This window comes from Anser brachyrhynchus, assembly GCF_964034855.1.
Source record: "Anser brachyrhynchus genome assembly, chromosome: 6".
NCBI lineage: Eukaryota > Metazoa > Chordata > Aves > Anseriformes > Anatidae > Anser > Anser brachyrhynchus.
This window is the reverse complement of record NC_137700.1, coordinates 42,476,967-42,503,970: the sequence shown is the minus strand read 5'-3', so window position 1 is coordinate 42,503,970 and position 27,004 is coordinate 42,476,967. Positions and strand designations below refer to the sequence as shown.

The 27,004-nt window shown below is 37.8% G+C and overlaps 1 protein-coding gene and 1 long non-coding RNA gene across 3 annotated transcripts in view; one reads left to right on the top strand and one right to left on the bottom strand.

Annotated features, from left to right (window-relative positions):
• The window catches only part of DOCK1 (dedicator of cytokinesis 1), a 281,310-nt gene that overhangs the window by 19,015 nt on the left and 235,291 nt on the right, over window positions 1–27,004 (bottom strand). For both annotated transcript variants that reach the window (XM_080596602.1, XM_080596603.1), the window contains exons 39-49: window positions 26,118–26,207; window positions 23,521–23,625; window positions 19,824–19,965; window positions 19,569–19,647; window positions 19,208–19,292; window positions 17,496–17,582; window positions 13,847–14,023; window positions 12,734–12,817; window positions 7,836–7,973; window positions 5,310–5,455; window positions 984–1,182 (exon numbers count right to left, since the gene is read on the bottom strand). In XM_080596602.1, the coding sequence (XP_080452728.1) occupies window positions 984–1,182; window positions 5,310–5,455; window positions 7,836–7,973; window positions 12,734–12,817; window positions 13,847–14,023; window positions 17,496–17,582; window positions 19,208–19,292; window positions 19,569–19,647; window positions 19,824–19,965; window positions 23,521–23,625; window positions 26,118–26,207 (1,332 nt within the window). The remainder of the gene's footprint in view (window positions 1–983; window positions 1,183–5,309; window positions 5,456–7,835; window positions 7,974–12,733; window positions 12,818–13,846; window positions 14,024–17,495; window positions 17,583–19,207; window positions 19,293–19,568; window positions 19,648–19,823; window positions 19,966–23,520; window positions 23,626–26,117; window positions 26,208–27,004) is intronic.
• Window positions 1,192–12,727, top strand: LOC308196899. Its single transcript, XR_013952491.1, has 3 exons — window positions 1,192–4,556; window positions 6,077–6,169; window positions 10,090–12,727. It is a non-coding gene; the product is annotated as an uncharacterized lncRNA (long non-coding RNA).

Sequence of the window (27,004 nt, the reverse complement as noted above, 5' to 3'; positions counted from 1 at the left end):
GACAGAATAAGGCTCTGATCTTCCCTGATGTCGGGAGACACATCTGAGAGATTAGATCATCTCTGGATGGAAAAAAAGGAGCAAATCCAGAAAACACAGGAACTATGGCTGAACATCTAAGCAATACTCAGCCACAAATACCAAGCAGAAGGAGATAGAGGACATCAAGGGCAGAGAAATCGTTTCCAAAGTCCAATGTAAATGACAGCACGACCAATGATGGACTTTGCTGAATTAAAAGTTGGCTCTACAAGTACATGTGCAAATCTTTAAAAGAGCATTACATTTATTTCCTGAGGGCAAGTTTTAAACTATTGGCCTCAAAACAAGTGTCCAGCCAGAGATTCAGAGGTTACTCTTAGTTCATGAAATCCCTGCTCCAGCTTAGGATGGACTTGCTTTCCATTTCAGAACTAAAACTTCTGAACTTACCTAAGCCTTCAGGATAGTTTCAGTGAATTAAATATACACCAAGAAGAGAGGGCTTAAAAGAGATATGCCCTGTAGTTAATATGCTTATACACAGCCACTGGTGGAATTGCTTACGATTTTCTGCTTAAAATAGTCTTTCAAGAGTACGTAATTCCATGCACGAAATGACCTTGTAACATTTCCACCAAAAGTGTCTTGCAGTAGTCAGCTGAAATATGAGAAAAGCCATCACAGTCTACTGGGAACCATAAATTCAAGAGGCTGCTAAAATGGAAGCATTTATTTTACTTAGAATATATCATCTGGTCCTTTTGCCAAATAGCCATATATACCTTTTGGTAAGATTTTTATATAAGATACCATGATTTTTTACACTGTAAATAAAATCTTTGTTTTTCATTCATTAGGAAATATATTAACGTTATGGTGTATTCCCTTAGAGTTATTTTTGATCTAAAAATGAACTAAATTCTAAATACCAATATTTTTATTTAAAACCAGAAAGAACACTGCTCAGAATGGGATAAAGCATTATGTGTTAATAAAGTTACCGTTTCTGAAAGGATCACTGCTTCAGACTGCTGCAGAGAAATATCAGTAGGTTTAAATTCTTTATCAAATATTTCTTGATGCTTGCTGTTCCGTTTCTCCTTCTTCTTTTCTTTCTTATCTTTATCTAGGTCATCCTTGTCCAATTTATCTTGAGACCTAGAATGCATCTTTTTTGGCAGGAGGGGCTCAAGCACAAACCTAAAGAAAATTGTTCAACAGATCAATAAAATACAATTTTCAAAACACCTAATTTTAATTTTCATAGTCCCCAAAGCCTCACTTTAGTTAAAGATGATTTGCTAATCAGTAAAACTCTATTGGAGAGAAAATGTGTGGGCAGAAGGTCAGAACAATCATTATTGTCTCACTTTAAAATTTACTGCAGAACTGCTGAAGGACCAATAACGTATTTCCCTGCTCTATAGTATATTTATTATTTCACAGGTACACAAACTTCTGAATTTCACTCTAAGTGGTTATATAAAAATGAGCCCAAGATATATATGGTGGCACCACAACAGGCATGCTAACAGACCCCTGGGAACTCAAATGGAGATCAGCACTGTGCAAGTGAGGGTGACTGGGCAGGGCTATAAGAAATGTCACCTCCACTACCTGAGCTCCTTGGAAGTAGCTGATATGTCTACCGATGGCTTTAAGGATTTCTTCAAAAAAAAATATCCAAGTCCTCACATTCCTCCTTTTTTTTTTTTTTTCTTTTTGGTGGAGGAAGAGGATATATTTCTTCCCTAGAAAAGGAATAACTGTTGAGAAGTTGTTTTTTAGTGGTGTAGTGAGCTTCTGTTGAACATGCACAACACAACAAGCTTTCTAATGCTTGTAACTCGTCCAAATCACAGTCTGTTTTCATGGAAAAGCCAAAAAGCCTCACATCTGTACCAGTCATTGCACTGAAGTATGAAGTATGGAGGTCTAACCACAGACGCAATAACTGTTTCTTTCAGTAATTACACAGCGTTAGGATATATATGACATGGGTATGCACAGATATATTCACCTACAGCACACACTGACGAAGATGAGACAGGAATGAGGAGCTCAGTGCATTCTGATATTACAGAGAAACTCAGGAATGATCTTTCTGACAGTAACTAAGGGCCAGGTTATTTGCCAAGGAGTGGATGTTTTCCCACCTGGACTCTTCCACACCCAAATCCATCTACTTCACGTGTGAATACATGCATGGCTGACACACCACTACCGTCATCTCTGAAATTTCTACAATACACAACTTTCTGTCTTCAAAGAAAAAAACACCTTAGGGCTTCAATGAATTTTTAAAGTAAAACTTTGTTTTTTTAAAATAGTTTTTATTTTATAAGGAAAGACTATTCTAAATAATACTGGAACCCTTTTAAGCTAATTTTTTGCTCGGTAATTTAAAGGAATCATTCTTTTACCTCACCTTTTTAATGACTAGTTTAAATAAAAGGCAAAGAGACATTTTGCTCTTAATTAGCTAAAAGATTCTTAGCTAGACCTAAAGTGTTTTATAATTTATACTATTAACTTAACATACTAGTAAAATCATAACCCAGTTAAAATTATTCTAACAGAAGTTAAGAGGATGTCACAAATCAGTGTATTAGAAAAACCAAACCACAAAAAAAAAAACAAACAAAAACCCTAAAACAATCAACCAACCAACCAAAGGAAAGTCACTTACCTTTTAATTTTGGGAAAGTATTTATGTTGCCATGATGATGCACCCACATAAGCCAGACTCCTAACGGTGTAATACTGGGGGGGTTCACATTTCATACAATTCACAGGGAAGCCACCCTAATCATCAGCAGTATCCAGCACAAATAAATTCTATATCGTGTTACTTTGTGACTATTTGTTTTTGTTGTTGCTATTGCTGTTGTTTCAAGCACTAAAGGCCCTTTAGTCTCAGCATAATTAGGCTCATTTGATGAAAAGATACTCAAAAAAGTACCTGCAGCAACAGCCCCTGAGTCATTGCCCTCATAACAGGAGCCAAATTCATACGAGCTGGGAGACAAAATTGCAAGCTTAGTTGCTAGACAGAGCTTCTTATCTCTCAGTGTCAAAGTGCTTCACAAAGTATCTTACATCCCATTTTACAGAGTAAAGGAAGGGGAATGACTTGCCTGGGGCTGCAAAGCAGGTCAGTGACAAAGCCTGGAACAGACTGCAGCTCCCTTGACATTGTGCATTTATTTTAGCTGCCTGAATCGAGCATTTTGGCTGTTTCTGAGGGCCGTGCTGTGCTGGATGGCGGTGACAGCCCCCTGCATGTGGCCGTGCTTTGCGGACAGCTTGCAGGTTTACAGTAAGAATTGCCGTTCTTCACACAGTGATTAATTGCTTCCCTTCTAGGCACTCCTATTATTAGTACTATTAATTATTTGTACGTGGTGTATCAGTGATACAAATGGGCCAGCATGCCACGCGTGTGCTGGAAGTACATGAGGACTTTCAACTTACGGCAAAACGCACAGGCAGCCTGGGCCTTCCCATCTCCCAGCTCGTGCCTCCAAGTGATCCTACCTGTACTGCCACAGGCCCGTTTTAAGCAGAGAATAACCCAAAGGTCTTTTCCTGAAGTCAGAGGTTTATTTATACGTAGAGCTGGGGGTTGTAAAACACACTGTGTCAACGTCTGCTTTGAGTTTTTACTGTGTAAAAGCTCTGAAGCAGGGGAAGCTGGGCGGCAGCACAAAATACAAGGTGGGTGATCTGGGCAAGACAGTCAGCTCCATTTTAATTGTTTTTCATAGCTCCATCTCTAATCTTGTAAGTAACCTATCTTGAAGAGTGGGGAAATGGAATATAACATGGATCAACTGACCATAAACCCAAGCAGACATAAGTAAGCTATGTAAACTCCTTCCAAGTTAGTAGGGACACACCATTCACATCATTCTTACTGTCAGTTGCATTTTAGAGGTCTTTCAGTATGTTTCTTAAATCTGATGATTTTTCTTCTCCTGCTCCACTGACCAAACAAATAAGCATTTCCTCAGTTCTTCTGAGTGATGGTATTTGTTCGCTATGTCTTCCTCGCGTGTGTTCCAGGTGTGTTGCCCCGGGCTCAGGGCACGAGCTGAGCTGCACTGTGATCTTTGTGAGTGGTGGTTTTACACGTGTATTGAGTAGACTCATGAGATCCTCCAAAATTGCTAAGTGACATGCACTGCAACAACGCTGGGATGGAGATGCAAAAATTATGAAAGTAGCTTCCAGTGAAGAAAGAAAGATACACATAATGATTTTGAAGAGAAAAAAGAAAGAGGTTGAGGCAGGAAGGGAGAGAATTAAAGATGAGAAACAGAAAAGGAACAAAAACATTTTACTTCTGAGATAAAATGAAGTTGCCTGTTAGCCTGGGATGGTAGGCATGCACAAGTTCCAGCAAGGCAACTTCTATGGCTGAGTTAGTGAAAATGCATTAACATCTCTGCTGTCCTACGTTTACATAAACATGATTCATCATGTATGTGTTACAGAGGGGAATGTAATGAGATCTGAACTGTGCTCTGTTTGCGGTTCATTCCCAATGTGTATGTAAACTGTTTGTAATCAAGGTAAGTATCATGTCGGTCCTTAGGTGCTGTATTTAATTTTACTTGATGCTTTTACTCTCTAGTCAGGTAATAACTCCCTCTGAAGGTGCACAAGGGACACTAACATTTTTAGTGCATCTCTGCATGTTGGCAGTCCTTTAGGAGACTTTTAAAAAACTGCCGCCTTGGTCAAATATTGAGTTTCTGGGTTACGAATATGCCTGGGGGGAGGAAGAGGGAGAAGGGAGTTCTGAGGCTGAGTGGAAAGAAAACAGATTATTTCTTTTGAGGGATGCGACTGTGAGACAGGGCTTATCAACAAAATTCCCAGATCTCATGTGAAATATCTTGATAACTTGAAGTACAATCTTGCCATAAGCAGCTTTCCCTCTGGCAGCAAGAGTGAGAAGAAATGATTGAGCAGTTAGCTAATCCCTTCCTTCTCCCAAGCTACACCTGTTTACCGCTACAAGACTGGCCAAATGCACGTCTCATCACATACTTTGCACACAATCAGTTCCAAACAATTACACTTGCAGTAGTTCAAAAAAGGGCAAAACTTATCTCCTGTTAGTTTGGGGATTTTTGCTGAACGCTTAGCTGATTTTTTTTTCCTTTGTTTTAAACAGCACCAAGAACAGCATTACATTTATTTGCATTAAACAAACTTTTTTGTCTGTGTGCATTTTGTCTGCCTGGTGGGGTGGTGACAATCCTAAAAACCTAAAGTCTTGCTTTACAAAGATAAGCCCCGAATGGCTACTCCTTACGCACCCATCTGAGCCAGGTCGAGAAGGCGTGCTGTCTGAGGAGATAGAAGACACCGAGGCAACAGAGAGGGGTCTTGAAGACGATGGCATCGTGAACGATCTCACCATGGATCTTGGCCGACTGCCTCGTCTGTCATCCAGACTTGAAGGCTAAAATAAAAGAACATATGATCTTACTTCTTAAATCACAGTATAGCTGACATCTGGCTACCAAAACTAATGCAGGAAGTTCAATATTTTTTTTCCATGTGGAATGTTGTATTATTTAATTATACATTGTATTTAACAACAAAGAAACCAATTCCAAAGAAAATCAAATTAAAGGAATCAGAGGAAATACTTAGGTTCTTATTTATAAGCGCATGTAGAATTTTAAACATATTCTGATGTTCATTTGCTTCAATGGAATTTACGTTTTTTTTATACCTGGGTTTTTAAAAGGAGCTTTTTACAAACATCTTTTTTTTAACCCATCTCTGCAATTGAAGTGTCTGCTATGTCAGTATATTTAAATGAAATGGAGGTGTTTTAAAAACAAAACAAAACAAAAAACCACACCACTAAGAGGAGCTTTACGTCAAGAGTGCCAATTTACAGAGTGACATCTAGGGTAAGAAGAAAATATATGAAAGATTTTTTTTTTTTGATGCAGACAATTTCAGAGTTCTGAATATTTATACAAGCTTTGTTAGTTATTAATAACTGATATATGCATAAAATAATTGAACTCTTTCAGTCAACACATAAAAATCTCATGCTGTTTAATTACAGGTAGATTTTCCACCCTGTCAACTACTGGTAAATTGGCACTGTACAAGGAAGACAGTAGCAATAAAACTCCATCAATCCTGACAATTCTTACTGGTGGGTAGAAGGAAATGAGAAAGATAACACCACCTGTGTATGACTTTCCAGTCATCTCCCTGATGATGTAAATGTGTATTTTTGAAGTGACTGACACGCAAGTATCATTAATGTCAATTATTTCTGTTTTCCTTGGGAATAAATTATTATTTGATCTTTTCTCTACCTTAGTATATTAGCGAGATGGGATTTGAAGGACTATAAATGGAAGAGCACTTAGAAGGATACTATAAAGACTGGCAAGTTCCACATAAGATCTCATCGTTCCCATTAAAAAAAAAGTCATTGCTATAGAAAAAAAAACAAAAACACAAACAAACAAAAACTAATCTCTGAAGGAAGGCTTGTCATTAAATTCAACAGGATATTTCACTGGCATATACTATCCCACTGAGGTTTTGGGTTCTCAGAGAGGAGTGGTACTGGGCTCGCTTTGCTGCCCTGTCTGCTGCAGCATCTTCCTGGCCACTTTCACAGCCAAGGATGCAGTAAATCCCACTGAGGCTGAGCAGAAAGTTGAAGCTCTTTCACCATTTGCCTTGTTATCAGACTGCAGGCAGACTGCAAGTACCTTGGCACACGATATGCTGGCTTCCACTGCATTAGAGGATATATGAGTCTATTTTCTGGTAAATACACGAACATCCTTTGTATTCCAGAGCAGTAACAAGTGAGAAGATAAACACTGCATATGCGAGTTCCACAAACTATTGCAATTTCACAAATAAACCTATGAATTATAGCACATTTACAACATCATTGTCAGTACTACCAGTAGATAAAGATAAAACTAACCCAGCAGCCTTCAATGCAGTGTTAGGGCATCAGTTTTGCATATTCAGCCTTAGAGCAACCCTAGCCATTTACTTCTTAGGTCCTGGCTTTTTAAAACTCATTCACACAATAGCATGCAATTTGTGTGGCTTTTGACAAAATTATCAATTATATTCTCAATTGAGAAGCTGTTTGCAGGCTTTTGGCCTTCTTTCCCTCTGGTTAACACTCCAAAGCAAAACACCACCTCATTGGGAAAAACATCAAATTCTTGTCTGTGACTTAAAGATGAAGCAAAAACTGGAAATCACTTGCTGGAATGACAAAAACATCAACTCCAGCACTACTAAATCTCATTAAGTAGCAGCTTAATCACTACGTAAGCAGCAGCCTCCACTTAGGGTGGTGCCAGAGTGTGTGAAAATCCAAGATGCAGGCTGCACATCGCTGTAGACCAGTATGGCCCTGGCAGAGGCCCTGAAAAGGAACTACATCAACAGGAAGGCAACATTTGGCTCTAGAACAATCATGCTGTATCATCTCAGGTAGAGATTTAGTTTTTAAACAGCAATTCCTTAAAAATAGAATACTGAAGAATTTTCTGGAAGAATCCAGAAAATTATCTGGATTTTCAAGGAACAGGCTATTTAGAAATTGTTCCCATGCTAGCAAATCAAAGGCTTTCTGACCATCTCCTACAGCATCTTTAATATTAAATATTTACATATTTAATGATTTGATGGTTTCAAGTGTCGACCAGAAAAAAACCAAGCAATCCTGCATCACCAATGCTTTTTTAATCAGTGAGAATTAAAACAGAGAAAAACAAAATTGCCTATAATTCACAGAAACTCCAAATCTGTTTGAAGCATGAAGTTAGCAGGCAACTTACCACAGCTCGGACACCGTACTGTTTTTCTACTTTTTCTTTTAGCTGCCGGAAGCAAGCCTCCATCCGCTCATGGAATGGCCTCAGTGCTTCTGTCACCTTCTCCCCATGAATGCGGATGCCCTCTGCCAGGAACGGGATCTGCGAAGCACAACCACACTGCCCTTAGTGTGCTGAGTCCTCTCCCAGCTAAAGACTGGGGCAAGATTGCCATGCACGTAGCAAGAGGAGTGAAAGATCTCATGGAATAACAGCAACAATGAAAGCCATTTTACATGAAGCACAACATAGTAAAAAAGGATCTAAAAAATGTCATACATTATTTTCCTTTTGGACTGTTACCCACAGTCCTTTGAAATTAATATACCCATAGTTCTGCCCCGCAATCATGCACTGGAGGCACAGCTGAATTTATCTGGCAGCAGCAATATTCCTATTATGTTACGTTCACAAGCCCTAATACGTGCTGTACTTTAAAATGGCAAACTGATGAATGACGACTCTCACACTGGGTTATTAAAATCAGCCCTTTACCAGTTTCAGGAGAATAAAACCTTGAAGGAGAAAATATCTATGTGTTTTCTTTAGTAAATGCTATCTCTAACTGCAAATGAGCTACATCCTTGGACATGTATATATTGCAGAGCGATATTTATTAATAAAATATGTAGCTTTCAGCATTTAAAGCTATATTTCTCCTTAGAAAAAATATTTTATTTGAGAACAAAATAATGAAATTAGCTCTCTTTTGTAACTGAAAATAATCATCTATTTGCAAGGCTTCTGTCACAAAATATCCATGCCAACACAGGATTATATAATTAGTTCATAGTGTGGAGGTGTAGCTGACCTTTTAAAATGTTTTAAGAGAGACATTTTCATTCCCACAGCAATCCAGATATACCATTAGAGTTTTGTATCTGCAGCTTAGGAAAAATATTTCCTCTTCCAGGTCCTTTTCAGCCCACACAGTGCTCTGATTCTGACTTCGATATTCTCTGCAGCAATCAAGCTAAGAGGCTTCTTCTTAATAATTCATAATTAAATCATAATACTGATTAAAAACAGATTTTTCTAATAAGACTAAGCAGCAATCAGAACGAGTAGCTTTATTAGTAAGGAGAATAATAAATACACAGATGAATTACAGATGAACAAACTGAAGAAATCTTATCAAGATGATTTTGTGTTTGGGCACTATTTAAATGGACACGGTTTCTTTTCCTAAAAGATAGCCAAGACAACATTTTTTGCTGTTGTCAGTTTTATTTATAGTCATATGGATTTGCACTCTACAAAAATTAAGCAATAAATTGGAAAACTTCTCTGCTCTGAGTAAGTAAATGAATTTCACAATGTTTGTAATTACCAGGCCACATTCTGACCCTCTTGCTTTGAAGGGGTAAATGGTCACTTGGCTCATTCATTTGAAAGAACCTGTTGACTTTTTAAATAGATTCTTTAAAAAAAATCAAATAGCCCAGATGAAGTACACGCAGGGCCTGAAGCTCCAGCTCGGAGCTAATTTTTAAAAGCACAAAATGCACTAATGAGCCCGTCCTAGGGAGCGGGCATCTCCAATTTGAAGAAAATCAAAGGATATGATTCTTTTTTTTTTTTTTTGGAGAGAAATGTCCCAGTCACGAAAAAAAAAAACCTAAAAATAATGAAGGTGCTGCCTTTGAGTGCAGGTGCTAAGCAGAGGCTGAGCCAGGCAGGCTGGCAAGCGGCAGGCTTAGCTCTGAGGGGAGCTCCCCGGCGGACCCCGTGGCAGCAGACCCGGGCGCACGGCTTTGACTTGCTGTACATGAGGAAATCGGTGAGATCAGGCTCTTCTCTTCACAACACGGCAGTTCACAAAATGCACGTTATGCACTCGTGACATATGATACGGAATTCACAGAGAAGATGAAGCGGAGGCAGCAGCGTCACGAACCTCATTAGAGCAATGACAAGAAGTGATCGTGAAGGCAGTGACGGTGTTTGCCTTAATTACTCTTTCTGCTCGGCGGTAATTAGCAGACAGGAGGGGTGCAGAGGAGGCTGGGCTCCGGCAAGCCACCGTGAGCTTCTGCCCCTCGGAGAAGCAAGCTCGTGGCCGGGCCTGCAGGCCGCGGCGTGGCTGGGCTGGCACAACGGGCAACTAAAGGCCGGCGGCTCCTGGCCCTGCTCAGTGAAGAGACCAGGCCTCGTTGCTCATTTAGTGAAACAAACTTTGTCTGTTAACCTCAAAATTCTTTCTGCTTCTCCTTTCCAGACACTGACGTCGGGAAATCTGGGTACGAGGCACTGAACTTTAAACCTACATGAACCTTTGATGCAGAGGCAGCAGCAGACTTTGCCATGTTCCTTGTCCTGCCGATTCATTTGGCTTTGGAGCAATTGATGCGTTTGCTTACGGCTTTATTTCAAAACATCCTACAGAGTACCCCAGATCTGGGGAGCGAAGGCAGAAAGTAAAGGTAACAGCGAGCAACTGAACTAGAAAAGAATGAGCTGAATGAGAAAGGAAACCAGCTCAAGACAGCATTTATCCCATCGATCTTCATTTTTTGTTGATTCTGAAATTTTATAAAGTTGCTTTGCAACTTAATATTATTCCCTGATTATTTTTCCCTTCCTTTTCCCTTCAATGTCTTGATCTGCTTGGCCAAAAACTATGAAAAGGGTACATAAATGTGAATTATTAAACAGCTTAATATAAAATCTTTCATAATAATAATGTCATAAAATACGACTATAAAGCTTACTTTCTGTGTGCTACAATTCTTTTAGCTATGTAGAAGTAACCTAAGATTTTTATGTGACATATTAGTTTTTGTATGTTGTAAATACATTAGCTAAATGGTGAGTGGCTAACATCATCAGTGATTCACTTCATTATCTGCATGTTAAAATAAAAAGATAAGCTTTAAATGATATAGTCACATGGAAACTAATTTTTCTGTGTGAAAAAGAACTAAGATGGACAAAAATGGACTTTGTTTTACTAGCAATATTTGTATGAAAAAACAAGGGAAAGAAACAAACAATTATTTTAATTAAATCATTCCTGGGAATTATAAAAGGACAATGTCCTGAAAAGCATGAATTCCAAACAACGACTGAGACAAAGGTGAAGTAAGGGAATAGAAAAAATTAATTTAAATAGTCAGCTTGATAATACAACTGTCAGACAATTTCATATATCCAGATTGATTTATAGAGCATAAAGAAAATCTCTGTGTGATTACAAAACACCAAGAACCACATTATTGAAAAATGAAAACTCATTTTTGCTTTCAATCACTGTCAAGTCATTGATGAATTCAAACCACTGCCTTAGTTTGGAAAGTTTCCATAACAACTCTCTCTCATTACATGAGCTCTCCACCCTGCTCCCGTGAAGTTATTATGTGTTCTGAAAACTGAAATTATTTTAGAAAACGCTTAAGTCTTAGAATACACTAAATATATGAGAGACTACTACCAAAAGACAAAAAGACTATGCTAATTTATAACCACTGATTTCCACTCTGAAATGGCTACACCTCAGTGAAAAGAATTTCCAAAAAAAAAAAAACACAAAAAACTTTATTTTGATCCCTTTATCTTTCTGGTTCTTATTTGCTTTGGAATTATAATACTGATGGGAAATTATGAACTTAAAACCACTGAATAATTAAAATATAATGGGATTAGCTGCAATATGTATTTTAAAATAGTAACACTATTTTAACACACACATCACCAAAGTGAATCTGTGCTGAGGAAAAGTGTGTCTGTAATTCATTTGAAGTAGCTCTATCAGAGGCAAAAGCAGAGAGCTGACATGAAGTCAGTCTTCTGGGATCAAATTATTTTCCACTATAGAGTTTAAAGCTCCTAAAATCTAATCTTCTGTAAAAGCTCACAGGAAAGTGAGTAAGTAAATAAATATATATATATATTCTTTTCAAACCAAAAGAGTTTTTATTCAGTGATAGTTTTATGGCCTTTAGAGGATTTTTTTTTTAATTCTATATCTTTGATTCTGCTACCTCTAAAATTGAGTTCTACAGAAATATAAATTATTCCTTTTATTATAAAAATAAAATTGAATATAAAAAGGCAATGATGCACTTTGTTCTTCTATGGGAAAAACATTTCCAGTCATATTGGTATTTCTTTTTTTTAGTTATCACAAAACTATCTTGAGACCACTGGAAAACGTCCCCCATATGACTCTGGAACAAAATTGGAATTGTTTCCTGTCTGTTCTGCAAAATATTCTTCGGTATACGTAAGCACATTTCTTTATGCAAGAGGGTTCCTGCTTTGTTTAAGGCATTGGACTGGAAATCTGGGTTCTGTTGACAGTTCTGGAAATATTATCTGTGTAATCTTACATTTAAATGATTTCTGTTCTAATATGTCATAAAAATAGTAGGTAATTTCACCACATAATGTGGCATTTATGAATCATGAATATTGTTGTGCCATGTTAAGTTATACAGCAAATGAAGCAAAGGTTCAGCAAGGCCTAGATGAATTTACTAAATATTTTGCATTTAAGATTTGTAACTTTCACATTTAATATTGTGTACTAAAAGGTGCTATATGTATATATACAAATGGAAAATATTTTGTTTGTAGAAAGAAGTGAATATGTGAAGAAATACTCTCTCAAAGCAAGTAAGTAGTAGGAGGATTCAGCGTTAAGTGTTCTACCTGAGTGTTTGAGAAAAATTTCAAAAATCAGCCTTAGAAAGTTAAAATGCAAAACTAAATTGCCAATATACTAACCAACATTATTACAAAATATTTTCTCTTTTGAGTAACACGTGATCTTTACACTGTACTGCCATAAAAAAAAAGTCTGAATTTTCTCAAAAGTGACACTAAACTGCCTTTCTATGGCCAACCAGACTTAATATTTTTACCTGCCAAGCTATCAGATCCTTCAGCTTTTCAATCTTGTCATGATCTTCTGGATGCTCGTGCATATATTTTTCAGTAAAAAAAGCCTAGTCAAGAGAGAAAAATGAGCAGTTATTTCAGAAAATGAACCGACATAGACTACCTTGGAAGGATTACCAACAGCAAAGATAAATGAATCAACCCCGAAGTTCTGGAAAATGGCAGTAATAGCTACAAATACGTCTAAGAGAAGATACATAATTTAATGATGTCTAAGATTAATACATCAATCCTTCACAATCAGTAAAGGGGTAGACGAGCACATGGCGGTCAAGACCAAATTTTGTGTGCAGTATCACAAAGGACTTCCGCTTGGCACATCTCTGAGTATCTTTTTAGCAGTTCCCAGGACATAAGAAATTTTGGTAGATGAAATGCGTGACAGTTACTGAAGGACAGAAATGGCTTGATCCAATGACTTGTCAATCAGCATGTACCTTCACCATTTATTTTAGAAAATTTATGTTGCTTATGTATATTATTTTAATATGATTAATATTCAAAACATGAATAACAGATACAGTGTTTATAGTTTTCCAATGTTAGTATCTTCTCACATATAACTTTAAAAGCTAATGTTGTAACATGCAGTCAAGATTATTTAGAAATATTGCAACTGACTGTTGTCTCAGAAAGCCTCTAGCACTTGATTAATCCTTAAAAAAACTCATGCATTTGAAAGCAAAGGAGAAAATTGCAATCAGTTATTTGGTCACTGAAGTTCACTCAGAAATTCCTGCTTCGGGTCTGCGTCCAAGCGCATGAGAGCACACATTGGAAATGTCATCAATCTCAGTTTGTAATTCTAGCAAGCAATCGCCTCCCACATCCCTATGTTAAGTACTCTTGTTGCTAAGCATATAATCTTTTACTTCAAGTTTGAAAAGGCAAAAACTTATCCACAAATACCAGAAATACATAAAAAGGTAAGTTTAAGCAATATTTTACAGAGCATGCATTAGGGGACACTCACATAGTCTTATACACAAACACATACACACGTTCTGCGGCATCGAAGAAGATGTTCAGAGGTTGCAAGAGGTGAATTACTGCAGGACAGTTAATTTTTATGTTACCTTCTCATAGTTTGTGAAACCTCCCATGACTGCAGGATCCACAATGCCATTAAGTAGCATAGAGAGAGGGTTAATGGGTAGATTTGGATCATTTAAATGCTGTTGAACCATATTATTGATCTTATCATTTGTTAGTTGCATGGTTTCTATTGCATTTTCCAGTGGACTAATTTCAACCTAAAATAGAAACAAAAGGATGTTTTAATTAAGGAGCAGAGTTCCTGAGCTGCCGTGGAACTGGCTGTCCACCAAACCACCATGTTTAAAAACACTTCATGAATTTCAGAACGAAAGATATTTTAACCAATAATTAACAGAAAGGGTGGTTTCAGACACTTAAATGTTTGGCATCAATATACTGTGGTAACTGATAAAATAATCAGCAACAGTAGAGAAAGTTAAATGCATTTCACTATTGCAGTACATGTTACATCTCAGAAGCACAACAGAGCAAAACATTTAGCAAGGCTCTGACAAGAATCGTGTGAGTTTTTTGGAGGATTACGGAGAACATTACAGATTATGGATCGGTGAGTTTTAGCAGTACAAAGAAGAATCCAGCTTAATGTAACAGTAAGAAAGAAATGATAACTTAATGTGGATTTTCTGATGGAAAATGTAATCCTAAGATGCTCAAAAATCAAGAAGATATTTTTGCAGTGATTATTTTGGTATGTGTCCAAGGAAATGGAGTTTAATATTTTGAAGAGATGGCTTCTATGCTATCTACTGTGCTTTTTTTTTCCCATGAGGTCCCATTTTCTTCTTCCAAACTTGGATAACTGAAGTCAGAAATTGGCTATCTCCAACTGTATTTATGACCAGATACTGTGCCTTTCAGAATGACAGTTGCTCATACTGAGAAAAAAAAATTATTAAAAAATTTAAAATGTTGCTAGAATAGGCAGATTTAGTGAATGAGCTAAAAAGAACTAATTAGCAAGCAACCCACAACGTAGACATTCCTTACCGGAAGCCTTAAGTCATAGTCTACTTATATTAAAAAAAATTATGTGGCAGGAATAGAAAAGGAAGGTTAATTGAGGCCTACAAGGAAAAAGCAAGTGTATATTTGATTACGGACTAATTTACATAAATGCTACGTAAACAAAGAAGCACTTCTACCTGGCTATCAGTTGCTTACCATGTTTCTGAGAACCACTTATAATCAAATCTCTTTAGTTGTTACTCTTACACCTGCCATCTGATTACAAGGGTGTTTTAATTAGCATTTTAAAAAGTCTGCCTGGTGAATTATTCTGGAAGGCAGGTACCAAGCCGAATGCTTCTGCTCTGCTGCAGACCAGACCAGGCTGAGATGCTCACAAGCTGACCACCTTTCAGAGCCGAACTTGCTACGAGTGAAATGTTGACAGAGAAAATGGCCATATTCAGCATTTCATTCTGCAAGAACCGTTGCGAACATCATATGCTAAATTTAGGATTCTGCCATTTTTATTAATGGGATTATAACTGTACAACTTGTTGATGAACCATTGCTTTTAAAGCTCTTGAATATGTACAGAAATTAGCACTCACTGAGCAGACTGAGAGTTTTTAAACTTTTCTGTATCAGCAATCATGGCTCTCTTTCTCAGTCTCCTTTATCTTCCTGTTCTTATTAATCCTCCCCTCTACTAAAAAGCAGAGTTGCAGTTCCCACCCTACTACTGTATGCTACTGTACTTTGGACCCTGTTGAAAGCTATTAAACACATCTATTCTTGTAAACTATGAACTTTGTTCTAAGTAGCTTTCTGGACACTACACAATCTATTTATGGCAAAGAAAAAAATAATATAATACTGGTGTGTTGGAACATATTAAAAATTAAACAAAAAAAGTAGAGATTAGTGCTTGTGCTTTTTAAAACTCACTCAGTATAACTCAAAATCCAGTTTCTAATTCAGTGGCTGGCCTCAGCAATTTTTTTCCCTGCAACTATTTGTGTCCAGCTAAACCAAATCAGACAGAGAATAATGAACGCGTACAATGAATTCATTGAGAGATAATGAACACATTGAACAGGTTTAGGTACAAGTTCTCAGAAATCACTGAAAAACAACAGCAACAACAAATAGATTAAAGGAAATGATGTATGTTCCTATTGTTTACGTAACATAACACACTGTGTTTATTAAATTACTCAATTCACTCTTAGCACTGATACGATCTCACCTCTTTCTTTAAAGATATTCTAGTTCCATCAATAAAAGATGAATGCGCAAAGCTACTTAAATTCATTGAACTTACTTAAACATCAATAAGATTTGTATCCCTAATCAAAATTTAGCATTACAGGCATGTGAACTTAGCGATCACGCTTCTAGCATTTTAGCTGACAGGAATCCTGAAGAAAGTCAATACCAATTTTGTAGTAACTACGCCAGAGCTGGGTCAAAAGTTATCCTTCGCTGTCTTCCCACATATTATTAAGTTCCATTCTGGTATCATTTTCCAAATATGTGACTAACATAATCCTTACTTACAAAAAGCTTACAGAAAGCACTCTCTCAGGATTTATGCGCATTTCGATGACAAGCACGGCGTTAAAGGTGCATGTATACAAATTGCTTGCACAAAGCGGCCTGTTAGGCTGCGCTCTTAACTTGTAAGGAAAAGAGACTTTCATCAGATTTGCCAGCTTTTATAAACAACACTTTTTGCAATGACGAAGATAAACACAATCTTCTCGATCAGGATTATACTGAAAATACAAAATTCATTAAAAATTCAATGTGTTTTATTCAGTTGCCTATTACTGTCAAACATCACATTCATATTCTGTTACTATAGATACCATAGTAATTTTCTGCATTACTTCTGTTCATCTAAATACAACTGTCCAACATAACCTCAATGGAGCAATGAAAAAGGTTTTAATTAATCATATGCAAATTGTTCTTTTCCTTTAAAAATACGCTTCACAAGAGAGAATTAAAAACTGCAGTAACAATGTTTTTATTGCTACTTAAAAATTACAGCTGCGTAAGAATAATTTAATCTTTAAGGCACTTAATGGATACGTCTTATCTAAACAGTCTAAATGATAGAGCAGAGAAATGCCTATTTTTGAGTTACTTTGTGGGGTTGCTAGGGTATATTTTAGCTAACTATGGAAACGAAACAAAAACAATCTTTAATTGTGAATGATAAGTACAGAAGAAATGCAGACACACACAATGCATTCAACTTATGGTATATTTTGAATAAATTACAATAAAAATACCCAAATTCTCATTTCCAAAATTCAAATTAGTTTCCTTTCCATGTAGTAGAGTTCTCCTACAGCACCTCTTTTCCCTCTTCATTTAGGCACTTGGCTGAAGCCACAGGCTTTAATGGCTCACCTGCTGAAAGCTGGAATGCTTTACAAAAGTACTTCAAGTACTTCAGCAGACTTCGCCCTAAAGGTCTGGAAGGTTCGGCATGTGTTTCCTCGTATCAGGAGTGGAAAAGTATTACTTTAGTCACCCTTAGTCAATAATCAGCATCCTCAGCAAGCACGTTCCCCTTGTCTTATCACGTCAGATACAGTCACATTGATTACTTGTTCACAGAAGCACGGTCATACAGAAAAATAAATTCTCCCTGGCTGCATAAGAGCCCCATTCTGTTATGTAATCTCAATAAAGCCAAATTGATCTTACCATGAAAACTGATTTGACTTCAAACCACCTCAGAATCCCTGGTAATTTGTATGCTGTCACATAGATGGTTCTCTCAATCCACATATTCTGCAAATATAACACAAACCACACTATCAGGTTGATAGCTGTTATCTAAAGAAAGCCTTAAAACATCATCAGGCAAAGGAACTGCCATCTGACAGACATTATGAAGCCAGAGGAAAATTTCAGATGGAGTCTGCTTGGGGAGATGATGGAACAGCACTGATTCAGATTTGTGGCTGCTTTGGCACCGTGACACTGATACATGGTTTAGTAGAAAAAAAGCCCTGCTCTCTTAACAAAAGGAGAACATTATATTAAACATCTACCTGACCATGCTGTCATTTTTCCTGCATACCTTCCAAGGTGTTTGAGGGCCATCCTCCATGAAACCACATCACCTTGAGCAAGGAAAGCTCTTGCCCAGGAGGACAGTGGAGCAGAGGGACAGGTTCCCCAGAAAGGCTGTGCACTCCCTGTCCTGGGAGGTTTCAAGAGCCACTGGGGTAAAGCCCCTAGCTGCTGGGACTGATCCGGAGCTGGCCCTGCATGGGGCAGGGTCGGACCCGAGCCCTTCCAAGGTCCCCTCTGGTCCTGTAGGTCCCAACCTGAATGTGCAGTTCTGTGATTTCATCCAACCATGCTGAAACCTTCAATGACTTTACTGTAACATCTCCTCACCGGTTTAAAATTAAGGATATTTTAATTTAACCTGTCTCCCTTCACATGTGCATATTTGGTTCTTAACCGATGCCAAACATACCAGTACATGTGAGGCTTTTTAAAAATGGAACTGTTTCCTCCATCTTCCATTAACAGAAGAGGAGCTTTCAGAGTGAGTTTGATACACTTGAATTTTTATGACTACTCAACATGTATTGTAAACTGTGGCACTCTGGTCTAGCATCATCTTTAGAAAAGGAGGGTTTCTTACTTACTACTTAGCTAAACCCACACAGATGATGAAATCACCGATTTTTGATAAAGCAGCCAGCAAAAGAGGCTAGAGACATTGAAGTAGTCTCTGGATGAATGTTCAGTCTTAGTTGTAGGGATCCAAATACTCAGCATTTATGAGCACAAAAATTAGATTAGAGCCCGTTACTTACAGAAAACGACATTCTTTGCTTAAAATAATAAATTAATGTATCATTTCTTAATTGCTGCTTCTACTACTTTATTATTAACTGCATCTACTAGAACTGCGAATAAATTGGTGTCTATAAAAAAGGGGCAATCAAATTGGTGTAGCCTGTTCTAAACATCCTGATGAATACAAGCTGTGCTCAAAGGGAGTTTTATTGACCATTAGATGGAATACATGGTTTTGTAAAAAAAAAAAAAAAAAAAAAAAAAAAAAAAAAGCATGGCTGCAAAAAGATCATTTTTAGAAGATGCCTGACTAGCATCTTCAGATCAAGACAAGTTTTGGCAAGAGACATCTATCTTATCAGGTGTAACGATTTTAAGCTTCTGTCTCAAAATAGTTTTTAACAAACTTAATACACCTCTGTCTGTTATTTCTATTGGTTTAAAATAGAACTTTTTTTTATTACTTAACTTCTATGAGAAATAATCACATTTAAGCCTAGAACATATATTTAAATAACCAAATCATAATGAATATTTCAAATTATCAAAATGGATGGAAATAAACAAGCCAACTCCCCAAAGTAGATAATTTTTTTTACCGCAAATTCATTGTCTGGGTTTTTCTCTCCTTTTCGAACAGGCCGTGAATACTCAAACCGCTGGACTTCATTCACCCTATAGAAACTGAAGAAAGGGAAAAGCGTGATCAAAACCAAATGCTATCTGTTTAGGAATTGCTGCTAAACACTACTAGAAAAAGACTTACGTGTAAGTATAAAACACAGCATCGTTGTTTTCCAGTGGGTTAGACAGAATCTATGCTAATATTAAGAATAACCATGAAATGCCCTCCCATTTACTACACTCCTCGGCTATGTACATATTCATAACACAACAGGAAGAACTAGTTTAAGTGTTACAAAGGAGACTGATAAGCTTGGAAATATGACCAAAACTCACCTCACGATTTGTTCTGACACTGGTCTGTGAAATTTAGATGGTAAATCAAGCTTCGGCTTTACAGTAAAGCACTGGATATCTGAATACAGGGGTTAAGAACTGAAAAGAGGACTTCCATTAGGCACAACAGGCATTTCCATGGGAACATGGGTAAAAGAACAGAATTAACATGTTACACCAACAGAGCAACAGCCGGCCGCTCACACTGCCCACAGATAGTCCATCTGCAGGAGCTGCTGCACAACCCAAGGATACACTGGCCAGAGGAGTTTTTAATGTCGTCGCCTGGTGGAGATGTTGTTTTCATTTTTTCTGCATTTGGAAACTGAGTTAATAACCTTGCTTCAAAGTCTTCACGGCGTTCGTACTCCTTTCCCCGGTAAATGAAGACTTTGTTCTGGAAACAAATCGAGAGGTGAAATCCTTAGACCAGTGCTCCCAGTAACGAACCAGGATCTCAGAAGCGTTGACTCGAGCACTGGTCAGTGAGATACGTAACATTCCTAACATTAGGATATAATCGAGAGTTTACAAGTATTTTACACCAATTCAATAAAGCACAGATGTCTTTCCTTAACTTCAATTCAGTACTGAGACCCTTAAGCATATGCTTACTTTTAGGCTTACGTATAAACCACGCTGAATTCAATGGGACCTAAAGACATAATTGCAAGGACCTATAAAATAAGTGCCCACTGAAAATGTATCAAGACAAATTATGTCCATCAAATCCAAGATCTCCCTCTGTAATTCTTCTCATCCATCTTCCACAGTTAATGGGGGAATGGCAGGAAACTACAGAATTACATTTTTTATAGGTAAACATTTATTAAAAGATACTGATGCAAGCGAGCAAGAGTAGCAGAGGAAAATATAAACACAAAATAATGCCATTTTAGTAGCAAGATCCAAAATCCTCTTTTAAAATGACTGAGGCAACCTAGACTTCACATTAGCCTATTAGATTTTTGCCATTGCACAGTTGTCTGCACACGGAGTAATTTTAAAATTATTAAATATATACAGTATTCCTTTTAATAATAAAGAAAATTCAGATATCCTTCATACATTCCATTTATGTACTGAACCTACGCATTAAATTCTAAAGGAGGATGTAAAAGGCAGCTTGCATATTGTTAACTGATCAAACACACTGAAGGAATTTTTGGTATGAGCATAACACATCTGAATGTGCTTAACCTCATTACTCATTTCGGAATGAACGCTTGGTGAAAGAATTATTCAGCACTGACTAGGAGAAGGGTGTTACAACTAGGGGGAGAGAACCAGAGTAATTTACAATTGTCCAACAGGGCTTAGTTCTGCACTGCTGCCTTTTGACACTCAGAGTAGATCAAAGCATACTCTCTATGTCTAGAGAAGTGTATATATACCTGTAATTCACAGGGAAAATCACAATAGAAGAACAAGCTTGTATTTTGAATTGTCTCAGTCAGCAAGGCTCTTAATATGCAAATTTTCGGCATTTTATTGCTCGTTTATCACACTGACCAATTCGCATGCCTTTTGTGAGGCATGCTAAGTGTTTTCTTGCGCTTACAAACCAATCACTCAGTTGTGAAGAGAAAAAGCAGCCCAATATTCATACAGCAGCGTAACACAACTCCGCATCGCATCCCTGTGACTGCGGAGTTTAATGTGTTCGACTGGAAAATCACGCTCTGCTCGCTGCACATGTACACGCATCATGGAGCTAGGGGCTGACACTAACCACCCCACTGCCGCACCGCTGAAACGTGCCCCAAGTTGCTGGGTGTTGCCTGGGGCACACCAAATTTCCTCATAGCCACAAGCCCCTCTGCAAAGGTATCCCCGACTTTATTGTACACTCCTCATTCTGGAGACGCCTGTTGATGCAAGCCTTCTCTAGAGGAATATCATAAAGTATTGATTCAATCATTTTCCGCAGGTCAGTCAATCTTAATAGTGACTCCTTCTTCCCAGGTAATGAATGCTTTTTGTCTGGTAAAACCTAAGAGACTAATAAACATTTTTTAAATTTCTTATTAACGTTTTTCTTACTTAACGTACCGCAAACGTTTTTATTGCCTGAGACTTGATAAAAGATGCTATAACGTACATTACTCTACGTGTACTCCCGACACCACAGTAGCTCTTGTTTTTTCCACATCACATCTCCTTAGCATCAGTCTTGATCCAGGACCCAGAGCAGCTCGCGCAGCACCATGCACGTGCGTCTGTCACTACCATACGGCTGTGCCAGCTTGCAGAACGGCACTGCAGACGCCCCAGGGCAGCTCTGGGTGCTGATGAGCCTGCCGCTTCCCTGGGAGCTCAGAGTCACTTTGGCAAAGGTCGCCCAGCTGTAATTTGGAGACCAAGCAGTGGGCTAACGCACAAGAGCTCATCTCCCAGGTTTGTTTGATGGTCTGCACACAATGGATGCTGAAAAGTTCAGTCCCAGCCTGGCAGAAACTGCCTGGGGTAGCTTGCTTTCAGCTGCAAAGAACCAATAATTTGTGGCACTTTGCAGGATGCACACATGGTACAAGCATACCTGCATTACAGAGAGCCAGGGCACACGAAAAGCCACATGCTTCTACAGCTTCTTGGGACGATTCAAGAATTTTTATTTCTTCACAAGATCTTTAGGTATTCGGTGGGAAAGGAGGCTTTTGCCAAACGACAACCTGATTACTCAAAGTAAATGTTTTACTTCTTGGGATTTTTGAAAGCCTTTTCCTTCCCCAAATACTTCTTAAGCTTTGGTCTGGGTACCCAATCTTAAGATTTCTGTGAGGAAGAACCACTCTAAGACAACCTTTTAATGAAATCAGCCTGTACTTCTTTACTTTTAATGCACCATACGTGTGTATTTTACATGCACCTTTAATACACAATGCTGACCACACAAATGCTGACAAAACCAGCTTAATCACAATTCATTGGATTTACCTAGTAAGCCAGGCTTCAGCATGGGCTTGGGTTTGCTGCTGGTATTTACTACGGCATCTTTGGAGTGAGTTGACACAGAACCATGCAGTTATAATTAGGAACTCATCTCTTCAACATGCATTTTCAGGAGGAAACCTACCACCAGCCCCTGGCCTGCGACTGCATCTCTCTGTCTACGCTGGAGCATAAGTAATCTTTTTCTTCTGTTTCTTGAACCGCCTTAAATCTACTGGAAGCATTCCGCAGGGGTTTGGAGACAGACTCTCTCCGAACTGAAAATCCTGAGCTCTTTAGATAGATATGAGCAGCGGAGCGGCTAAATAGCTAATGTGTTATTTCCATGTCACGGACTGGCAAATGCCAGCGCCCAGATACTCATGACAGAGTTGCAATTCAGATGTGTTAACTCCCCATCCTTATTTAAACGCTAGTTCAACTCCATAACAATCCTGGCATCGGTGGAAAAAAACTTAAAATGTTATTAGACTTGCGTCACCAGCACCAACTAAGTGACGTATGTTGTAAATTGACTATGCTAATGAAAATTAATGATAAAAGACTGCATTTAAAGGTATCACACACCCACTTTTGATATCAAATTCATTTTCTTGACTATGCTGGAAAATGCACTCCCATGAAAACACAATCACATCTGTTTGGCTTTTCTGCTGTGTACAAATACCTGTCAGGCAAAAATGTCACTGTTTCTGGTGGTGCTGATTTTTACCCCGATTTATGGATTGGGTAATAAATCTTCATTACCAGTGATACAAACCCTTAAGACCTTACTGGGTATTTTGGAAGAAAAAGCTTCTCTACTAAAATTCTACAATTCCCTATTGGAAATTGAGAATGAAGAACTGATGATTGTTTTATAGAGCTAAAAAACAACTGCCAACATTAGGTAGACAGCAAATAACACGCTGACATACACTAATGTACTGTCACCACAAGAGAGTGAAATTTCCGAATCAAGAAACCAGGCTACAGCCTGTGGAAAAAGGTGGACACTTACTCTTATGAATGTCGGAAATCCCTGGCCGTAGTATCCAACAGCAAAATAATCTGGTTTTGGTCTTATCACTTTCACAATGTTTTCATAGAACTGGGCTTGCTTCCTCTGCAAAATAAACAGGAGGAATGTTAATGAACTAAACTTTAAGCAAACTGTCTATAAATCTTTTATATATAGCTCTAACTTAACCACATAAAAGTCTCACTTGCCCCTTTTTCTTCATTTTTTTTTTTTAAATCAGATACAGCTTAATATTTTGAGATACAGGATCCCATACCCAGTGCTTTTAAGCTTATCTTGCTGTATCTCCCTATTCCACAACTAATAATGGAATTTGGATGAAGGTCATCAAGGCAACCTGAATTTGTGGTTGCAACACTGCTGATGCTGAAACACCGAAATAGTGACGTGCGCACTGCTAAAGCTAGTCCTTGATGGTGCTGACTTCTCAGTTTTCAGATGTTACAAATCATTACATTTTTCTACTATTTCTTTTCCATATTTACAACTATTTATTTGCATATGGAAAGCACACGGTTGAGAATTGAAGAAAAATATAACTTTTGGAATAAACACATGCATGTCAGACACCATCTGCTTTCCAAGTGGAATCCTTCTTTATCTCAAATGATGAAATAATAACAAATGTGCAGCATTAGACGATCTGTTCATTAGCTTATTTTTACTCTATTACTTTTGATAAGAGAATGAATTTGGATTTTCAGAGAGGTTTTTTACTGCTCCCATATGACAGATAACAGTAAATGGCAAGAAGACTACAAAGACCCAGATCTGCCATATACTTCTCAGTTCAGCTGTAGCAAAACTATTTTGTCATTTGTGAATTGTCTTAAAATCTAATATTTAATATTGCTTGAACAAAAGAGACAATAGGGATAACAGAAGGAAACAAAAAATCCCTTTTAATTTTTATTGTAGAAAAAAAAAATCAAAACCACAAAACTTGCTTGCTAAGGTTATTCAGTAGCACCAATAAGAAATGCCTATCAGGTATGCAAGACGTGACTCATACTGCAGCTTGAATTTTCATCTTTCCCCTATCAGGGATGAATTCCTAACAGATGAAATTATTAAAAAAAATAGCAGATAAATTCAGTTGTTTGACCTGAGAAGTGGGCAGTTCTGGATTTCCCCTAATACAAGAGGAGGGAAACTTCATTTCGTTATGCAGACAGAACCATACCCAGTTTATATCACTGCTTCTCCTGAAATTATGTCCCTTAATGTAAGCTACGACATGGTTGCTCTGGGAGAGATATGGCAGAAGACATGTAACTCAGTGTTTTTGACCATCAGCTACAAGGTACAAAGTGCAAATTCAAACTTCTGCTGCAAAAAACAGATGAAGTATGATAAAGTGTGGGCACCTTCGTGACAAAAGCTGTTCATGTTCCTGTGCGCAAGCATAAAGGAAGGAAACAGAGAATTAAAAACGAGGGTCTCAGAGTAGTTATCTACTGGTGAATGATTGTACCTGATGCAAGAGAATCATTTCTAGCTCAGGAGCAATCTCTACCTTTGATATTATGCAGAATATTTTCTGTTAAATACAGCCCCATGGACAGCAGCGCAGGCAGCAGGCTGAGGAGGATACGTCTTGCCTACGACACTGCCTAAGAAATGCTCTCTACTTATAGCCTTTAGCCCCTGGAGTAAAAAGCATGCAGAAACAGGCTCCAGATCTGCTAGACAGACAACTACAATCAGCTTGGCACTAAAAATAGTTAAAAAGACACAGAAACACAGAAAAAATGGAAACAAATTCATCTCTGGAGAGCTGGAGGACAGAATGATGGACTGCTCGAAAGTGAAAAACACGTAAAGGACTGAAGCAACCATAAAATTAAGAAGAGTGGTATTTGGCTTCACTCTTTTGTCCTCAGGAGATGCTCCTGGGGAGATGGCTCCTAGCCAGTCTCAAACTGAGGGCTGGTGTCAGCAGAGAGAGAGGGTGCAACGGCACCTTAGGCAGACTGGGATAAAACCAAAACACAATTAAAAGAAATTAAGGACAATGTACTCTGCTGAGTGCAAAGGAAAAATGTATCAAAAATCTGAAAATCAAGAATTTTCTGAACCTAACTGGAAACGTCTACCAACTCCTGTGAAAATGGCTGGGAAGTTAGGAGGGAAAGTGACAGCTGCCATTTATCTTGTTGGAGAAGAGCATGAGAAAAATGGTGCAGGCATAATGAATGGGTAGTGTCAGGGCAAAAATAACTGACTGTAGACATGAATGCTTGTGGATTATTCATACCTAAAAAAAGGAACGTTAATGTGGAAAGACACTTGAACTAGAAAGGAGATTTTTTCATGTTCCTATTTATATTTAAATTCCAAATTTCCTTTTATACTACAGATAAATCAGCTTAACATGACCGCAACATTTCTCTTTCAGATAAAAAATAATAATAAAAGCCTTTTTCAGGCCAGTAGTAGCCAGATAATCAACATTTGTCTAAAAAAGCCAGAGCAGGCATCCATCTTGGCATTTGACAAGAAAGATTTTCAATATTATTTTAAATACTTAGAAATTACCTTCTGGAAAATATGTCTATGTTATTTAAAAAACCTACCAGCAGTTCACTGAGTTGTTCATAATCAAACATTTCATTTTCATACTGTTCTGCAAGTTCTTTACCCAAGGCAATGGCCTCTTCCCACATCTGTCGGAAAAAAATAAATCACAAAACAACAAAAAAACCTGAATTACATACCTTGGTTAAGCAAGGAAATTGGAATAAAATAAATCTTAATAAAACACAACACAATGCACTGTGTCACATGCTCGAAAACACTGTGCATCAGACGTACCAAATAGCTGTGACAACATTACCCATATGTCTCTCTTTAATGCAAATCAAGTAAAATGTTCCTATTACTTCAGAAATAAAATGATTCCTGCTAGCCCAACTAGATACCCAGTAATGAGTAAACATGGCCTGCCCACAAAGCCACCCAGAACCTCGGGCTTCTGAGAAATGTTGTTGGCTGATTATAGTTCATAATCACCTCTCTCTCCCTCTAATATCTATAATCTATATTAGACAGGAGAGGCAATTTGCAGATATTGCTTTGAACAATTATTCGTCATATTTCCATTGGTTCTTTTCCTTCCCTTATTCTTCAACCATGAAATTCAGCAACCGCCTCAACTGACCCAAACTAATTTAACAATATCCTTCAGCTCTTCAGAAGCCAACAATCTTAATGAGCAGTAACAAGGATGCTTTTAAATGTGTATTTTTAATTTTTTCTACTGTAAATGTAAAGAACCATTCAACCCCCCCAAAATGCTTAAATTAGCACACCAGGATACCTGAGATCAAACCTGATAATCTGCCTTGCTGTTGAAATTTGGCTGGCACTGCTGACCTCACTTTATAAAAAAAAAAAAAAAAAAAGAGAATTGGAACGAGTTATAAATCAATCTGCCCCATATTACCCTTTGTCTTAATTTACA